We start from the raw sequence: 13,047 nt of genomic DNA, 5'->3' as shown, positions 1-13,047 counted from the left end.
TCAAGAGGTAAATTGCCCAGATGACTGCCTGGAACCGTGGACGTGAGCGGAGCTCACACCAAGTGGGAAGAACACAAACTTTGCAACCAGGCCAACCTGAATTTAATCCTGGACTCTGAAACATCAGATACATTGTTGACCTTGTGTATGTCATCTCATCTTTTGCCTCAGTGTTCTTCTCTTCACCTGCAAAGTGGGAATGATTTTTTTCATAAGTATAAAAATTAAAATCATTTTTTAATCTTATCAGATTGACCCCCCCCCAAAATTAAAAGGATTGATACAATGCAGTATTGACAAAGGTATGGGGACCAGGCACTTTCACCCATTGGTGGTAGGAATCTATATCTACACATTTTTCTAAATAATCTGGTAATACTGTCTCAGATATAAAATATGCATAGCATCAACTCAACAGACTTCTTTGAGAATTTATCTTAAGAAAACAGCCAGAGGAATTCACCAAGAGAATAACAAGAATATTCCCCTGTCTCCTGTTTATAATGGAGAATTGTTTAAATTAATTATGTCAATACTATGACATTGCCATTTTAAAAACTAATAATGCTATTTGTATTCTTTGCCACAGGAAGATGTTGTTCGTTTATAAACTCTACTAGAAAATATATGATCTTACTTAAGACAAATAGAAATATATTTAAAGAAATAGCTGATATTCCCGGAGTTGTCAGCTTACAAAAAAGTGGCTAATGAATGTTCTCCAACTTGACAATAACATTTACGTCTGGACAGCCTGATTCGGGAAGGACCTCCATGTTACCAAACCCTAGAAGCGCTATGTAATTACCATAGATTATAATGTGAACAATGTTCGTTGGAGTCATGCAATGCAGCAGCCATGAGTTTGGGTGCTTTTTAATTTCTTTCCTCAGCTTCTTCTCTAGGCTGGAATTTTCTACCGTAATGATGCCTTTTTTTTCCCCCCATTAGAAACCATAAATGAAACCATTTTACTTTTTGAAAACAAAGAAGTCCCATGTAGACAGTAGTCAGCCCGAGGCTAGGGCATGTCGGGAGCTCAGCTAATGGGTGCTTTGTGCTCGCTTCTCACCAACCACCTCTGAGCTCTCTGGCCTGTCACAGGGCAGCTAAAACTGCAAATTACACTGCTCAGACTCCCTTGCCAGTCGGCCTCCTGGTAGGTTCTGCCAACAGCAGGCACTTGAGGGAGGGAAGAAGGCAGAGGAAGAAAGCAAAGGACACCGTCGCTGCTTTCCAGTTCCAGTTAATGAGACCGGAACAGCAGTGGGCATCTGGTTCAAGCCCTGACTCTTAGACTGTGAGACACCCTCACAGGTGACAGCAGGGGGCAGATACGTCCCCTTGGCATTCAGACACAGGTCACTCCACACTCTTCCACCCTCTCTTCTGTGTCCCCTGGGCCACCGAGGCCCTGGCCAGGTCAGACCCCTTTCTCAGCGTCTGAAATACCAAACTCTACACAGCGTCCCCCTGGCCCCTGGGTTCCTGTCTCTCCATCACTTCCCCCTCCTTCCCTCACCCTGATAGGTGGGACCTGCCTCTGTAATTATCAGTCTCTTGGCTTCTTTGGCATCCCTTTTTGAACTTTTAGACATCTGCCACCAGTGTGAACCAAATCTCATCTTCAGAAGTATTTACCCTCTTGCTGTATCGTGGATCATTCTTATAATTAGAAAAAAAATAAAGCTATTTTTTTATGTCCTAATTTTTCTGAGCATAACTCTGAAAACATAAATACTGCATTTCTTCTTCACTGTTCCCTTAGGAATTTCTTCTCTAAGCATGATGGCCACTTATCCCCACCCCCAGGCTTGGGCATAGGTACTTTCTTTCAGTCTCCGTAGTGCAGCTGAAACAAGATGGAAAGGCTGATTAACACTTTACTAAATCATGGAACAGAAGAGGACTACTCACAGGAAATTTGGAACTGATTATTGGTGTAGCTGTTTTCATTCTCAAGTAGCCACTTAAGGGACTGATTGCTGCTTCTGGCTTCCTCCAAATGGTACATGCCATCTTTCCTCTATGACCTTCGGTTGAGACCAGAGTTTCTCCAATTGCAAACCCAGGGGAATTATCTATTTTTCTTAAAGACCCATTTTTCAGGCATCTTTCCTTGCTCCAGGACCTGCTTCTTTTGGGGATGCTTGACAACAGGGAAAAGCAAGGCAGTCAATGACGATACTGCTCCCTCTGACAGGGATGTTCACAGACACACTAGCACAATGTATCACAGCACAAAGAGCAAGGCTGCCTTGAACACCGTGATCTGAAGACCTGGCGCACAAACCTCGAGGCCACTCGTGTGATCACCTGCAGATGGGGAGGTAACCCAAGCAACATCCCATGTGGGATTTCTCACCAGTCTGTTATCAGGGAGCTCAGAGCATGTCTTCCATTCTTACTTGTGCAAATTGAAAAAGATAATAATAATAAAATTCCGTACTTCCTATGGCCCATGTGTTTTTTCCAAATGTAACTGCTCCATAAGATCCAAAAGTCTGAGAAGCAACCGCTGCTCTATGCTATTATATTGAAGAGATGTGAAATACATTAAAAAGTGAGAGTTGAGGTCATATCAGAGGGAAGCCCTAAGCATATCAGAACAGGAGGGAACGGACATGACCCTGCCCAAGCTGAAGTCCCCCTAAGAAGGATAGTCATCAGCCCTTTGGGATCCTGAAGACTCAGCTGAATTAAAATATACTACGGAGTGGGCAGGGGAATGCAAGTTCCATGACCAAAAAAAAAAAAAAAAACAAAAACAAAAACAAAACACCTCAAAATTAGCTGAGTGTTGCCTATAGCCAAAAACTGGCAGCAACAGGAAAGGGCATATTCTCCAAAGGAGAAGGCTGGCAGGACAAGACAGCATCAAGGCCAAAGCCAAGCTGGAAATTCAGATCCCATGAAGGAAAACTGAGAATGAACCGATTCATTCATCCCAGGCCCAAATTACAGAGCTGTGTGTTGGTTTGTCCCAGGCACGCTGGATACAAAGGTCCAAGCCTACAAGACTAATTTCAGAGACCACCTGATGGTGGCCGTGAGCAGCGCTGAGGCTCTATTTGCATCTCCAGCCAAGGGTGGGAAGGGCTGGTAGACCAAAATGCACATGGGCTTTGGAGCTAGACAGAGTGGGTTCAAATCCTAGCTCTGTCACAAGCCAGCCACATAACGTTGGGCACAGGTGTGTTTATGTGCATGTAGTTCAATTATCCAGACAATTTCTCATGCCATTTCTGCTTCGAACTAACTTTCTAATCCGGGTAACTCATTTTTACCTCTCTGATTTCAGTTTCCTTAACATTTGAAGGACTGGGACTAAATGATACACATGAACCCTCCTAGCTAGAACATTTTTTTTTAAATTCTAATGCCCTTAAATCCTTACAGAAAAGTGGTATAGCACAGACAGAAGTTCTGGTCTGCCTCTGTAACACGAGCTTTTTAAACTGGACCCAAGATTTCACCCCTGTGTCCTCAAGATTTTGGATCTAGGTATTAGATAGAAGACCTGCATTTGGGGGCCATAGGTACAATTACATAAGAAAATCTATGTAAAAACAAACTAACAAACAGGTTCTTTCTTGGCCCATAAAAGGTGCTGAATGTTTTTTTGTTTTTTGGGGGTTTTTTTAGATAAAGTCTGTGAGTTCTCTTATTGTAGTAAAATAAAGCCTTTACAACCCACAGTGGAGTAAAGGAATATTGGCACTAACTTTAAATGGTCCCAGATAGCTTAAATTGTCAAGATTTTTTATCTGATTTTTATAGTTTCATTTGTTTCCCCTAGAGCATTCAGCTATTACTTCTTAATACCTTGGTGTGTTTAGTCAGAGTATGCCCTCTGCTCTTTATTGTTGCTTCGCTCCACGATGGCCTTGGAAGAAGAAAATCAAGTTTGTAGAGTCGTATGTATCCTAAGAATCAATATACCCCGATTCTCCTGTGAATAAAACGTTGGGCTGTGTGTTGACTTCATAAAAATTATTTTGTCACTACATTCTACCCAACAACAAAAGTCCAAAACCTGGAAACCATGCTAGATCTCTTCAACCCCTTCCCTTACATGCCATGCCAACCTTTCGCATGTTCTGCAATCACCTGCCTTCTCCCCACTTCACACCCTGAACAAGCCACCATTGTCACTTCCACCCTGACCCAGTTTGTTGACCCCTTGGTTTTTATCCCAGGCAGCAAAGAATGACAAGAGTCAATGATCCTCCTGGATTCCTTAGAACTCAGCCCAATGCCCTATAAACGACCAGGCCAGCAACATGGTAGACTGTTTCTTTGGGAAGCCATCTTTATAGTTTGTTTTCCTGTTATAGACATGTGTTGCTAAGAGATCTTTGGCTTGGCAAGACCCACTAAATATTTGCTAGAAAATCCTGGCTTTGTTTCTCTGACCACTATTATCAAAACCTCTCAGCCATCCTCAGAGGCTCTATTACCATCACCACAAAAGGAAACTATTCTACTTTTACACATTCTTGCAAACCCCACGGGGGCCCGTGAAGTATTCTGAAAGAAGAGTACAGTCTAGCAAGTTAAGTACCATGCTTGGGTTTAGGCTCTCCAGTCTTTATGCAAAGTTTGCTTCTCTGCCATTCAGACCACACACAAGGCAGTTCAGTTACCTTTAAGAAGCCTAGTTGTAAAAATGCATCCAAAGAAAATCAGCGAACTGATCTTCATCAGAAACAATATCACATAAGCAACATTTAGGTAAACTACATTAAACTCAGAGTGGATTTCCTGTGGGGAAGTTAAGGCATGTAAAAGGGGGATTCGATTTTCTCTGTGGGGCACCCCAAGGTAAGACTGCATAAAATGTTTGAAGTTCACAGGGCAAAGATCAGAGCACAGAGAAAAACAAATCCATCCAGTTACGTACAACGGAATGGTCATGCCCTGAAATGGAATGTCAATCACAGAGAAAGTTCAAGTACAAGTTAGATGAGCCACACGTCTGGTAGGCTCTAAGAAGGGTTCATGAGCTGAGACTTTTAAGGCTTTAACTGTGATCTGCTGTGCGTCCATTGTAGTCTTGTGTCTTTTGAAATTGGTGTGCTGTGACCTGTGGATTTCTGATCAGTACAATAACACTATGGTTTCCAAGTCCCTTTCAGCCAAAATTGTTTGAGTGATCCAAATAATCTATGATGTGCCTTGAGCTCTATGATGAAAGATGCAATATAAAAAAAAGGGTAATTTTAGTCATAATAAATAATGGTAATAATGATGAATGGCAGTGTCACGGAGAAGGAGCTGGCCTGCCATTAGGGAGTCCAAAACAACCAGCTGTGAGCTGAAAATGACTGTGTCCAGGCCAGGAGGATGCTCCGTGACTGAGACCACATTAACCTTTCAACCAAAGACCCGGACCAAGCCCCTGATATCTAGGTGTGACCAGTTGTAATGGAAAAAACTACAATATTTATCCTTGAGCCTGAATTTGCCATGGGCTTAAGAGACATTTTCCTAGACAGGTCAATAGGGAGCATGTTCCCTTACTCTTCCAACAGAAGAGAAAACTGAGTTGGTCGGGGGAAGAGCCAGATTACACACAGGAATTATGACTCTAAACCTAGTATGCTTTCCATTCTCTACCAGTCCCCGGACAATTCAATGGAAAGTGAGACTTCAGGAAAGAGCCAACTTGGATGAGAACATGCTGAAACGGGATCCTGTCCCTCAAGATGGTTGCAGAGCTGTTTTCCATCCATTTAGGCTGACAGAGCTTGCTAGTGAAATCCTGGGCACCTCAAGCAGGCAGGAGTCACTCGTTAATGTCCTAGACCTGATCTCCAGAGCCAACAGCACACGGCGGGGGCCCACCGAGTTCCACTGGACCAGGAGGGGAGGGAACACCGCTCTAGAGCCTTGTCCAACTGGACGTCTCAGAGGGCTAATATGCTGCCAGAGGCTTAATTAATGCTCCTGACTGAGGGGCCTGGCCTCCTACTCCTCCCATGTGCTTGAAGACCAACCAGTGGCCACTGGCAAAGACAAAGGACCCTACTCTCTGCCCATCAAGAACCTCTACCAAAAACGAGGAGACTTGCTAGAACACACGAATCCTTTACTTCTTTGCCTTTTTTATTCTTTTGCTGTATATACTGAAATTTTATTTTTAAAGTCTATAGCTTTGACTTGCTTGCGTGTTGGCATAGTTTAGCATATTTTATCATTTGGAATGTACCCGGCTCCTCTTTTTCTATTTTATCATGATACTTTACATTTCTAAATTTTTTTACTGATCAGGATTCTTTTTTGTGCTTATCCTTTGAAGCTAGTCTATTCTCAGCTGTTTGACGTGTATTTCGTTTTTTTCCTTAAAGAAATTAATTACTATTTTATCTTTCTTAAAAGGGTCTCTTGTTCAGTTGAAGCCATTTTAAATTTTATCTCTTTGAAATTTTTGTTTTATTTTTAATATTTTTTAAATTCTTTCCCATGAATAGCCTCTGAAATTATTTTTCTTTCATTTTTTAATGCATCTTACGTTCTATTTTGATACCACGTCTATTCCCCTAGTGAGAAGACTCCTCGAGGACCACAGGAAGAGGCTCGAGTCTCTTTCCACAGGGTTTGAGAATTTGTGAAAGTTAATCCTACCAGCTCCATCCACCAGCCACGTCACCTCAGGGACCTGCTCTGGTTCTGCGCTTCAGCTCACAGCATCTAAAAATGCTGACTTCTTCCAACAGACCTCCTCAGACACTGGACTTCCTCGTTCCCTTCCTGTGTTCTGAAGGTGTGTGGGAACGCAGTGGGGAGAAGCACCACCCCCCGCTTCCATCTCTCCCTCAACCAGCCCTGACCATCCAGCCATTCCATGCCAGCCATCCCATTTGGATACGGTGACACCCTTCTTGGCACTGTATCCAGAACCCAATAAAATACAACTCAGAATAAAGAAGTCCCTGCAGTAAATATTAGTAAGGAAATAAAAGCACTGGTCTTAACTGTAAAGAAATCAGAATTTGAGCTCTGACTTTGTCACTAACCCACCATATGACCTGGGCAAATACTTGATTACCATGGACACTGATATTCTCCTCTAAAAAAAGAAAAAGACTATTACACCAGATTATTTCTAAGGACCCCTCTGGAGTTAAATGGCCTATGAATTTATGCCCTTGAATTCAAAGCAAAACAAAACAAAACAAAGCAATACAGAAACAAAAACCTGACATGACCTCAGGGTGTTTGGAGAGCACGTTGTTATTTGTACCCGTTAACAGAAGCCCGAAAGAATTTATTCCTGCCACAGTACCAAGGTCTCTTCAGCCACACCCACTGAGCGACACAATGCATGCCAATGGTGACATAAATGAGGACCCAGTTGAGCTGGGCACCTGACATACTTGCCATTGATGACACCGTCTGGATTGAGCATGGGAATGATCTTGAAAATGAAGTTTTCCCTTAGGAGTCTAGCCACAGGGTCACTGCTGACCAGGAACTCCAGGGCCCCCTTCATCACCCAGCTGGCATTGCTCTCTCCCGGGTGCACTCGGGCAGTGATCACCTGGTATGGACGCTGCCCTGCGGAGAGAGGAACGGGAGAAACTTAAACCTAAGTTCACTTTCCATTTCCAACAAGATCATCTCCCAGGAGCCAGAATGACTCCTGACCGGCATGAAGTCCAAAATAGGCTGACCATTTCCCATACATATCTGATCTACACCGATCCATTTTCCATTTGCCTCTATAGTCTGCAAGACTATAGAAAGTATAAAGTGAAAGCTCAAGACTTTATCAAAAACATAAGTACTTAGCAGCATGAAAAGAAGCCAAGAAGCCAATTTTATCAAGACTACCAAAGGAACAATTAACTCTCCAGAATCCAATAGCATGATGCTGCATGTCACAGATCTGAAATTGAATCTTATCTTCATACTTAGCAGCTGTAAGATCTTAAGTGAGTAATTTGATTTCTGCAAGGTTAGTATCTCATCTATAAAATAGGGACAATGATACTGATCTTGTGTGGGTGTTATAGAAACAAAAAGATGTCAATAAGGCACTCGGCAAATTGCTTGGCATTCACTACAGGTTAGTTTCTCCCATCTCAATTATGAGGTCTGTGGGTAAAATGGCCCTTCTCATTCCCCAGTAGAAATGGGATTCAAGGGCAGAACTTGTGCTGGGAACTTTATGTCTGTAGGACACTGAACTCAAACATTGAAAAAGATTTGACAACAGTGAAGCACCTGGCATCTCAAATCATGCAAAAAGAATCAGGAAAACACTCTTTGCCCAATCACAGCGAGCATACCAATCTGAAGAGACCTTATGGAGACAGCATAGACAAAAAGCCCAAAGATGGGCTTGTCTTTCTTTCTTGTTGATAGAAAACATCTGGACCATTGTAATGTTGAGATGTATTCTAAGACCACATCCTGGCTCAGGTGAAAAGTGTGTTTTGATTGATTAATAGTGTCTGTCCCCCATACACTTGGGGAAGGAGGGGGGGATGATGTGGCATCATACCAGAAGTTAACCACATCTGCTCTAACTCCTTGTCTGATTGTGTGTGTGTGTGTGTGTGTGTGTTTTCTGACTCTCTTTTCCTTTTGTATTCTCTCACCCAATATCTTACGGCTCCTAAACCCATCTGACGGACAAGAACTAAGCATTTGCCAAATATAAATACGCCAGCCATCAAGCAGCCTGAAAGTTAAACTAGTCATTTCTTGGGGCACCTGGGTGGCTCAGTGGGTTACAACCTCTGCCTTTGGCTCAGGTCATGATCCCAGGGTCCTGGGATTGAGCCCTGAATTGGGCTCTCTGCTTGACAGGGAACCTGCTTCTCCCCCGCTCTCTCTCTGCCTGTCTCTCTGCCTACTTGTGATTTCTGTCAAATAAATAAATAAAATCTTTTTTAAAAATAATTAAATAAAATAAACTAGTCATTTCTTTCCACTCACTCAAATCACTGTGAGCTAAATATGTCTTTTCTTCCCTTAAACAGTAGCCTTTTTGAGGAAATAAACTGTGTCTCTAATTCCGTGCAAAAAAAAAAAAAAATTGAACAACTTTCAATAACAGAGCTAAAGAACAGGTAACAGTGAATTACTATTATCATCCATTTAGGCAAAAAAACACTATCTGTCGACAACCTCTGAGATCTCAGTTTGAGGAGCAGAGATGGGTACATTTTTACTGACTATGGTGGGAGCAGGTCACGTCAGCCCCTTATAGATCATTTATATATTGGAGACAATATTTGGTTGTTTTTCCCTAAGCAGGTGTCTTGAGCATGTTACAGGAACTACAGAAGCCTTGGGATATAAAAGCTGAATAAATTATAGTCCTTGTTCTGTAAGAGGCCATATAGTGACAAACACACAAGCAAATCACCACAAGTGAGTTAACGGAAGTGTATACAAAGTACCAAAGTCTGACTTACATAAGATCACGTTTGAAGTCATCCTGATAACATTGTTACTTTGGGGTTTTGGTGGTTTTAAGATGTTACTTATTTATGTAAGAGAGAGCACAAGCCTGGGAAGAGATAGAGGGACAAGGAGACTCCTCATTGAGCAGAGAGCCTGATGCGAGGCTTGATCCCAGGACCCTGAGATCATGACCTGACCCAAATTCAGATGCTTAACTGACTGAGCCACCCAAGTGCTCCTAATAATGTTACTTTGAACGGCATCCAGTCTCGTGTGCTTTCTGGATTTGGGAGGAAAAAGTGAGAGCCTTCATGAGAATATTTGATATGCATGTCCCAGCAAGGAAGAGAGTTCAGAGCCACTAGTTTAAGTAGAGAGTCCAGGAGCACCTAGGTGGCTCAGTTGGTTAAGTGTCCAACTCTTCGTTTCAATTCAGGTCATGATCTCAGGACATGAGATCAAGCCGAGATGGTCTCGGCACGGAGTCTACCTGAGATCCTCTCTCTTCCTCAGCCCCTCCCCCAACTCACAGGTGTGTGCTCGCTCGCTCTCTTTGTCTCTCTCAAATAAATAGATAAATAAAATCTTTAAAAGAAAATAAAAAGAAGGTTGGGTGCCTGGGTGGCTCAGTGGGTCAAAGCCTCTGCCTTCAGCTCAGGTCATGATCTCAGGGTCCTGGGATCGAGCCCCACATAGGGCTCTCTGCTCAGCAGGAAGCCTGCTTCCTCCTCTCTCTCTGTCTACTTGCAATCTCTTTCTGTCAAATAAATAAATAAAATCTTAAAAAAAAAAAAAAAGAAGAAGGAGAGAGTTCATGATGGTTTTTCAGCAGGAGAAAGACATGTGAAAGGCTACGTTTCATAAAATCATTTTGACATTATTGCAGGTCATGAATTTGCTGAATCAGAGACAGTATGGCCTGTTGAGTAAAGAATGACTTTTGGAGCCATAATTCCAGAGGTCACATTCCAGCCCCACCATTTTCTACAGAACGAGTCACGGAAGTTTCTGATGAAATCGAGTATTAGATTGGTCATCCTGCAGGTAAGACTAATGATTTGCTAACTGAAACTTACTAAATAAGAATATTGAGGAGGAAGAGAGATATACAGTTAGCTAGCTGAGCAGAGCAGAACCTAACTGAAGGCCAACGTGCCCCCTCCATCATTTGCTCACAATCACATCTCACTCTCTCCAAAGCAAGTCATATTGGCACTCCGATAAAAAAGCTTGTTGAGAAAGAGGCTTGATGAATTCATACCCAATCAGCAGACTATTTTCAGTTCTATAATTCCATACCACTCTCTTTGTGGTCTTTGAACCAAGTTCATTTACAGCATATGGAACAACAATGGTAAGTACTCCCAGCCCAGCAAGAAGAAATAAAAAATAGCTTAAGCTCTTGTAAATTTCTAATACCAACTGAACACCCTCATTGTCTGGGCCACTTGGCTCCCACTGCCTGTTACCCAGTACAATTCAATGCATCAGTCCATAAAGTGAATGCAGCCCTTGCAAAGAGATGCCCACAGTGTGCCTTTCCTTCCAAGAATCAGGTTAATAACGTGCTGTATTGTAATATACCACAAGACCTAGCAGACTGCTCTGAGCATCATAATGAAGCAAACGGGGAAAACTGTGGGTTCTCATGAAGACATAAGCAGCATGTTAGCCATTTCCAGTTGATTTTCCTCTCTTTCTTCTGTGATTTAAGACAACTTTACAGTTGTACTGGTGAGTTAAACTTATGAGACCATTCAGTTGCGGCAGCAAATGGGTGTTCTAGAGAAGATACAACAGCTGCAAATAGTATGCGACACACATACATGTGTTTTTTTCTTGTTATTGACAATTTCAGGTTTAAAAACTCATTTCTGCTTAGGGTAGGGCAAAGAGGATCAGGTATCTGCATTTTTTTTTTCTCTGCAATTTATAAAATCTATTCCAGAGGTCACCAAAATGTATGGGGGAGTCATGGTTTGGCAATATGCTAATTCTTAAAGCTCAGTATTGAATTTATGTCAGTGGTAATAACATCTGTAAAAAGAGGTTAGAAACAAGGAGGGAATTATATAATGCCTAAGAGATAGCAGGCTCACGGCCAGTGAAAAACTGAGTCAGAATTGAAGACATATGTGATGATACACGTGTGTACCCAACTCCATAAACATCCATCCAGTTTTTCCTTTTTTCTTTCAACAATAAATATTAAATTCCTACTGGCACTCTGGAAGATTGTGGAGATTGGAGGGGAAATAGCGGTTTCTGCCCTCAGGGAACTAATAATAGTCTGGTGGGAAAGACAGGAACACAGATAATTATGATCCAGTGGGATCAGGGATATTTGTCAAGACATTTTCAAAGCATCGTGGATTGCTCATTACAACATTATTTATAAAGAAGTGAGCAACTGGAAATGACTTAAATGTGCACCCGTAAAAACTAGCTAAGGGAAGGATTCATAAACAGAGTGTGAGGCAAGTGTTAAAATGGCACCTGGATATTTCTGTTGACACTAGAAGATATCTGTGACACTATGATGAGTGACAAAATACAGGCAAGAGTGCTACATCATAGTGGATCCCATTTTTATGTAGCTGTCACATTCTCTTAAAGGTATCTAACTATACATAGGACACATTGTGGGTGGAGGTCATTTAAGTAATTTTTATGTCCTCTATATCCCTATCTAGAATGTTCTCCTCTTCAGAAAATAATAAGCAAATGTCAATTTTCCCAAAGGCAAAATATTTTCAAATAGTAAACCGCAGAGGAGAAAGAGGAAAGAAATGGATTTTCACAGAAGAGGTAACATTGGATCTGGTTTGTCCAGATTGAGTGGGAGTTTTCCAGATGAAGTAAAGAAAGGAAGAAGGTGACCAAAAAAGGCTAAGTAGATGCATTTGCAAAATAACAACATCATAGAGCATCTAACGCCTGAAGAAGAGCAAAGTGATTTGATGTGGCTGCAGTCCTAAGCTATACGGAAGGTAAAATGGGAGTAAAGCCACGAAGTGGTTTGCACCTGTGTCTGCAGACCTTTGGAACCAATGCTAAGGAGACTGGAAACCATCTTACAAGTTGTGAAGGCCCCACGGAAAATCCTCATGCAGGGGTATGACCAAACAGCAAGTCTCACTGGAGCTAAAGACTCAGACACTGGAGGTAAGTGGTGGGAAAAATGGCCAAAAGAGGAGACTGATTTTCAAAGTTAAGGAAGACTACCTTTGCCTTCACTTTGGGAGAGTGGATAAAAACATCTTGATTGGGGTGCCGGCGTGACTAGGTCAGTTAGGTGTCTGACTTTGGCTCAGGTCATGATCTCAGTGTCCTGGAATGGAGCCCTGAGTGGGTCCACGCTTGGAGGCAGGGGGAGTCCTGCTTCTCTCTCTTTCCCTCTGCCTCTGCCCTTCCCCATGCTCATGCTCACTTGTACTCTCTCTCTCTCTCTCTCTCTCTCTCTCTCAAATAAATAAGTAAAATCCTTAAGAAAAATTTATTTAAGGCCAAGGGAGTAAGGAAGGAGCAAGGAAACAGATATGGGAAAAACTGTCAATAAAAGAAGATTCTGAAAAAAGAAAATCTGAAAATAGGTGTGGAGAAAAATATTTACACATTATAGAATATACT

The 13,047-nt window shown here is 42.1% G+C and overlaps 1 protein-coding gene across 1 annotated transcript in view; it reads right to left on the bottom strand.

The window, feature by feature from the left end:
- LOC116862616 (cytosolic carboxypeptidase 4-like) overlaps positions 1–13,047 on the bottom strand; it is a gene marked incomplete at its 3' end in the record, with an annotated part of 169,141 nt that overhangs the window by 113,821 nt on the left and 42,273 nt on the right. Inside the window, exon 3 of the mRNA XM_032849973.1 lies at positions 7,380–7,560. Within this exon, the coding sequence (XP_032705864.1) occupies positions 7,380–7,560 (181 nt within the window). The remainder of the gene's footprint in view (positions 1–7,379; positions 7,561–13,047) is intronic.

This window comes from Lontra canadensis, unplaced genomic scaffold (assembly GCF_010015895.1).
Source record: "Lontra canadensis isolate GAN:19392208 unplaced genomic scaffold, GSC_riverotter_1.0 scaffold277, whole genome shotgun sequence".
NCBI classification, from domain to species: domain Eukaryota; kingdom Metazoa; phylum Chordata; class Mammalia; order Carnivora; family Mustelidae; genus Lontra; species Lontra canadensis.
The sequence above is the reverse complement of the archived record's forward strand: the minus strand, read 5'-3'. Positions and strand labels throughout refer to the sequence as shown.